At 37.7% G+C, this 6,654-nt stretch overlaps 1 protein-coding gene across 1 annotated transcript in view; it reads left to right on the top strand.

The window, feature by feature from the left end:
- Positions 1-3,900, top strand: part of LOC106875466 (uncharacterized) — a 103,611-nt gene extending 99,711 nt beyond the window's left edge. The window contains exons 17-18 of the mRNA XM_089341608.1: positions 1,055-2,068; positions 3,747-3,900. Coding sequence (XP_089197734.1) covers positions 1,055-2,068; positions 3,747-3,793 — 1,061 coding nt within the window. The 3' untranslated portion in view covers positions 3,794-3,900. The remainder of the gene's footprint in view (positions 1-1,054; positions 2,069-3,746) is intronic.
- Positions 3,901-6,654: the final 2,754 nt, after the last annotated feature.

Genomic DNA, 6,654 nt, shown 5'->3' with positions numbered 1-6,654 from the left:
TTCCATCATTTGTTTTTAACTACACTGTGTAACACAATTTTTGCCCTTGGGTAACGACTTTTATTTCCTATTTGCTCGCTGCTAGAAAGTATGAATAATGGTTAACATTTCCTTCAAACTCTGCCTTTGTGACATTTATCCAAACTCCAAAGAATCCCTCTCAACACATGGCTATGATGCTCCCCTCCATTATTCCTGCTCATGATCAGAGATGCACATATTGTCAGCCATTGAGGGACATGCTCAAGTGGTGAAGGCCAAGCAGGTGACAAGCAAATCTGTGCTATTGAGCAGAGTATTTGCTTTAAAAATATTTCTACTTCAGCAACTCAGCACTGAATCTGTGTGAAATGTAATGGAAAATAGGTCAGTTTCAAAACATTGATGTCCAAATCAGAAAAACAAAGTTTGAAGGGAATAGTAGTGATTTCCTTTGATTTCTAGTTAGAAGCAAATAGGAAATAACACTTACTGACCAAAGACAAAAAAATTTAAATCTTGTTACGCAGTGTTATTTTATTTAATGAGGTTTTAATTAAGATAAACTGATTTATTCGTGTTGTTGTTGTTGGGTGTGGGGGCATATGTATCTGTTGTATTCATACCTCCCCACCCACTTCACTGACAATTTTGTCTCAGAGGATGTGATTTGGTCGAGGTTAACACAGTATTCATGGCATAACAGATTTCATAGGTACCTCTCACACCAGCTACAAAAGATTTACAACCAAACACGTCATCTGTGATAAGTGCAGCTATCGCAGCCACACCAATTGTAGATACAATACATTTGGTTAATATTCTACAGGGTGGTGCCCCTGCATGGCTGCAGTCTAATCACTGAAATAAGTGAAACAATAAAAGAAATATGTTTGTGTATGTCTGATTTGTGGTGTTGCTGTTTGTCTGGTCTGTATCTGTATATATATTTCTGATTTGTGTGTCTGAATTGTTTTTGTGTGTGACTGGCCTCTGGATATAAATGACTCTGATCTTCATCATATCTGTGTGCAAATGAGACCTATTGTGATTATTATGCTATTTTTAATTTCAGGCGGACGAAGTAAGCGCCGTAAAGATACACATGAGTCTCCGAAGAAGAAGTGGCAGCTGCAACAACAACTCGAGATGGGGAATAATTTAGAAGCCTTGGCCAAGTATGCCTTGTATGATGTGGAACGGAGTCGACAGAAGAGACGCAAGAGTCCCGACAGTGAGTTACGACGTAAACACTCAAAGAAGGAGATCGTTCAAGTCGATGACGACCGCAGCAAACAGAAACACAGCAATTCTGTGGTGAGTGGCCCTCGGACACCACCTGGCACACCACCCTCAGATGTGGCACAAGATGCAGTCTCACCTCCTGATTCTCCAGCAGAACCTTTGAGTAATTCTCATGAATGGACTGGGTGGAATAATAGTCTGCTGAACACTGAGAAAGACGGTGCTATCAACAGTGTTAATTCAGATCGCGACCATCGAACATCGTCAGAACACAAATCTAGTCCAGCTTCCATTAGTGACAGTGTGGACCAGTCAAAATCAAACGCTGCCATTAACGAACCAGTTAACAACAGCACTGACTCTCTACATTCTCAGCATTTCTCCTCGGTTTCTGCACTTCACAACACATCTTATTCCATGGATGCTGATAAATCTTCTGAGAAACACTTTAAGAAGCGCTATTTCTCCAAGACCAAACAGTGGAATCAGCAAAGCAGCAGCAGTAGCAGCAGCAGCAGCAGCAGCAGCAGCAAGAGTAAACGGCTGCACAAGCATTGGGAAAATGACTTCTCCTCATCACATGGCAACAGTAGTGAACCAGATAGCTACAAAAGTCAGAGTTTTGAAATTGTTAATCGAGGTGATTTAAGTGGTGGTAAAGTGATTCTTAACCGCCTCATGACACAGAACAATGATCATGTCTATAGAATCTCGGACTCCCATTCCTTAGAGCAACGAAACACAAACAGCCTACACAGTAAGCATCACAGTAAATCATCATTTACCGGCGCCGAATCTTCTCAGGGAGATGGAATTCCAAGTGCTGGTTCCAGCAAAACTTCCAGTAAGTATGTAATTCTACAAACATCTGACATGCATTAACCCATGTAGTCAGGAGTTCAAATTCCACCTACTAGTCTAGTTATTTTGCTTTTACTTCAGTTTGTTTGGTTAGCAAGAGGGTCCACCTACATTCCTATGCTACATTCTGCTGAGTGATTAAGCAATATCCTGGATTGGATTGGATTGGCTTGGTTGGATTGCTCAAGTTCAGTCCACTGCAGAATGGAGGCTTCAGCATGTTCTCTCCAGCCAACCACAGTCTCCTGTGGCAGCCATGTATTTGAGCTTGAGACCATACTGGTTCGATGTGCCTACTCTACCCACACTGGCTTGACACGGCCTGGCAGAAGGATGCAGTTTTTAATACTCATATCCAGGAGTAGTTAAGCAATATACTAGTGTTTGGTTGAAATCTTGGATGCCTTTTTAGCAGCATCAGAACACTTGCCGAAGGTTCAGTAAAAGAGACCAACAGAATAAGTACCAGGCTTATAAGTCCTGGGGGTCATTTGACTAATATTCTACAAGGCAGTGCCCCAGCATGGCTGCAGTCTAATAACTGAAACAAGTGAAAGAAATAAAAGAAGTGTGTGTCTGTGTGTGATTTGTGGTATTGCTGTGTCTCTCATCTGTGTTTCAACAAGAGTCCTGATTGAGCAGATCTTTGACCAAAACTATTACAGCCTTGATCATACCATCACTTTTTTTAAAGATGGAAAAGAAAAATTTGAGGACAGTGTGTGATTTTTAACAGGTTAAGTGACTACATGATGGATGATCTGACTATAGGTTGCTTTCACTTTTGTTGTGTTGCCCCTAGTTAGCTTGGACTGAGCAGTTCTGTCTATAGTACATAGAGTGACATTGGGACATTTAGGAGCAACCCATCCAGAAGATTCAGCAGGCCTTTGGCAATGATGCCATTGGCAAAACACAGGTCAAGGAGTGGCGCAACTGCTTCAAACATGATCACACCTCAGTGTAGAGTGAGACCTACTAAGGTAGGCAGGCTATCTATAAGCTGAAATGAGGAGCTGATTTAGGACGGTTGGCAAATAGTCATGGAAGAGTGTCATGTAATGTCCTGGGGTCAAATTGTTCGAAGGCAGCGCTCCAGCATGGCCACAGTCAAATGATTGAAACAAATAAAAGAACGTGTGTGTATGTGTTTTCTGTCTCCTTGCCATGGCATCACATGATGTTGTAAACAAGTATCACCGTCTTGCAAATGTTATCCTTTGTTTCCAATCTTCCGTAATAACATGCCTGGTGAGTGTTGGTGACAGGAAGAGCATCCACATGTAGAAAATCCGCCTCAACTAATTCTGTCCGACTGACCCATGTGAGCATAGAAAAGTGGACATTAACGCAATGTTGTTGATGATGATGATTACACATACATACACACACACACACACACACACACACACACACACACACACACACACACACACACACACACACAAATGTATTTATGAAGAAGAGATATAAGTATTCAATTGATGTGTTTGTTTATTTATCTGAATCTGAGATATCCCTCGATTACCACTCTGAGTTTCTCTATGTCCCCTTTATTTCATATTCCCTGCCAGCAATCCTCATTTCCTCCTTACAGCATAAACTGTAACTTTCAAATGTTGTTATATTATCTATAAATGGTTTTCACTTTTCTCTTGCAGGACTTTCTACTAATCAAAGCAAGACTTGTGGCAACAGGAACTATTGAAGACACCCTTTTTAGGGAGTTTTAAAATAATAATATTAATAATAATAATAATAATAATAATAATAATAAATAATAATAATAATAATAAATGAACATAAAAGAAAGAACGAACTACTCAATGTAACTAGTATTATTTATATCTAAAGTAAATCATTTGACATCAAGAGAGGAAAAAAAAAATGGAGCGTGTGGGGTGGGTGGGATATAGAGGAATCATATCATGACATATATGGACACGCAGACACACACACACACACACATTTACAGCCACCTCACTCATATCCATGCACTCACACACACACACATTCAATCTATACACATTTACACGTGCAGAGAACATTATTGCGTATGTACATGTGTGAGAGAAAGAGAGAATGTGTGTGTGCGTATGTTATTTGTGGCGTCTTTTAACCATCATATTGTGGACAGTGGTAGTTGGTCGGTAGATTGGGCGGTTGGTGATGCTGTTATTTTATGTTATTATGTCTGTTTTTGTCCTTCCACTATTGGTGTTGGTTACTGAGTATAACTGCCACGACTACCACTTCAACCACCACTGCCCCTTTCCACTCTCACCTTTTGTCTAGATTGATCTCTTGTCATTTTTTCCAGGGTTTTTTTCCAAATTTTTTTTTTTCCATAATGATTTATTTTTTTGCATTTTTCTCTTTCTTCGATATTTTCCACTTTTTCTCTTTACCTCCCTTCCTCCCCCTCCGCCCCCTTTTTCGTTTTGTTTTGTTTTTGGGGTTTTTTTTTCTTTTGTTAAAAGCTTCTTTTGAACCTTCAGCTTGATGGAGTGTGTGCAGGTGGGAGTTCTGTATCATGGAATTTTTTTTTTTTTTTTTCCTTCAGAAAATTTATATTGGTTTGATTGGTGGAATCGCTCCCCCTCTCCTTTCATTGTTCAAAATCTCTCCTCCTACTTTCACTTTCTCTTTCTCTAAATTCATTGCTTTTTACAATGTTTCTCTTTCATTTTTCATTATATGCTATTGAAATTTAAGATTTACAAAAATTATTTATCTAGTAACAGATGTATGCATGCTTGTACACATGCATACATATATATAAATGCATACGCATACAGTTATATCATGTTTGTATGTATGTGTGTGTATGTATATATATATATATAAATGCATACGCATACAGTTATATCATGTTTGTATGTATGTGTGTGTATGTATATATATATATATGTGTGTGTATGTATTTATATGCATATATATATATATATATATACATATATATATATATATATATATATACATATATATATATATATATATATATATATATATATATATACAAATGGAGTCATACATCTATAAGCATATTCTCACTCATACCTATACATACATAAATACATTTAGACACACACACACACACATATTTATTTATTTATTTATAAAATTGAATTTAATTTATTTCTGATTTTTTAAGAATATTTTTGAACTTTTTGTTAATTTTATTTTCATTTTTATCATCTTTGATATTATAGTTAAGCAAAGTCAGGTGTTAGTTATAGATTTATGTGTAGGAGGGGTATTGGTCTAAAATATTGTAGCATTTACTGCATTCTTGGCAATCTCATAAGCAATTTCCTAAAGACGGAACAGATTTTCTTGTTAGGTTTAACGAAGAGTAGGAAATATGGGGTGTGTCATATCTCTAAGAGCAGCATGGCTATCAGTAGTAGTAATAATAATGGTTTCATGTTTTGGCTCAAGGCCAGCAATTTCAGAGGAAGGGTTAAGTTGATAACATCAACTCCAATGCTAAGTTGGTACTTATTTTATTGACCCCGAAAGGATGAAAAGCAAAAGTTGACCTTAACTGAACTTGAACTCAGAACGGACAGGCAGACAAAATGCCACTAAGCATTTTGCCTCACATGCTAATGATTCATTGCTTAGAGGCAATGGCACTTAGTATATTAGTGGTTTTAGGTAGATTTAAAAAGAAAAAATGAAAGGAGAAATCTGAATGCCGTTATGTATTGTCATGTTTACCTCAATTTGTCTGACAATATTTGCTGTTGGATAATAAAATCAATATTCAAATACAATGATAATAATAATAAAGTTATTCAAGATTCTAAATTCTGTGGGTAGAAGCAGTCAATTAATTCAACCCCAGAATGATGAAGCCATCAGTGGTAGGAATTGAATTCATAATATAATGGAGACCAGACTAAATTCTACAAAGCCTTTTGTTTGGCACATTATCATTGCCATCCATGATGATGATGATGATTTCTTTAGGTCAATGTTACAAATATGTAGGGTTGGGCAGACACTTTTTCAATTCTAAACAAAACCCACATACCCCACCCCTTATACTCTTTCTAAATATACCCATTCCATATTCAGTTCTCCCTGCTATCACTCTTTAGCCATCACACTTTCTCTCTATCACTCATCTTTATTGCTACTCCCCACTCTTTAACTTTCTCATTTCCATTATCACCCTGTCTGTTTCTCCCCCCCCCCTCATGCTGTTTTTCAGTTCCACCTCCTTACCAGTAATCAACATGTAGCTGCCTATCACTAGCTCTTTCTTCTATTTTCTCTGCAGCCCTGGTTCTCTCTCTTCTATTCACTTTCTCAGTCATGTCTTGAATGAATGGAGACAGCATGAAGAGGACACTTTATTCTTGCCAGGGGTTAGATGAGCCAACTTCTCTAGTGTTGGTTGTACAATTAAATGCATCCAATATGCTCTGTAAAATGGTTGACATTAAGAAGGGCATCTAGCCATAGAAACCCTATCAGAAATGGACTGTACAGGCAAGATATCCCTAAGCCATCAAAGAAAGCAGTAACTCTGTTTATAGAGTCATTTGAACCATAGTTATC

Source organism: Octopus bimaculoides, chromosome 25 (genome assembly GCF_046866305.1).
Source record: "Octopus bimaculoides isolate indiv1 chromosome 25, ASM4686630v1, whole genome shotgun sequence".
Lineage (NCBI taxonomy): Eukaryota > Metazoa > Mollusca > Cephalopoda > Octopoda > Octopodidae > Octopus > Octopus bimaculoides.
Note: the sequence above shows the minus strand (reverse complement) of the source record. Positions and strands in the feature narration are given on the sequence as shown.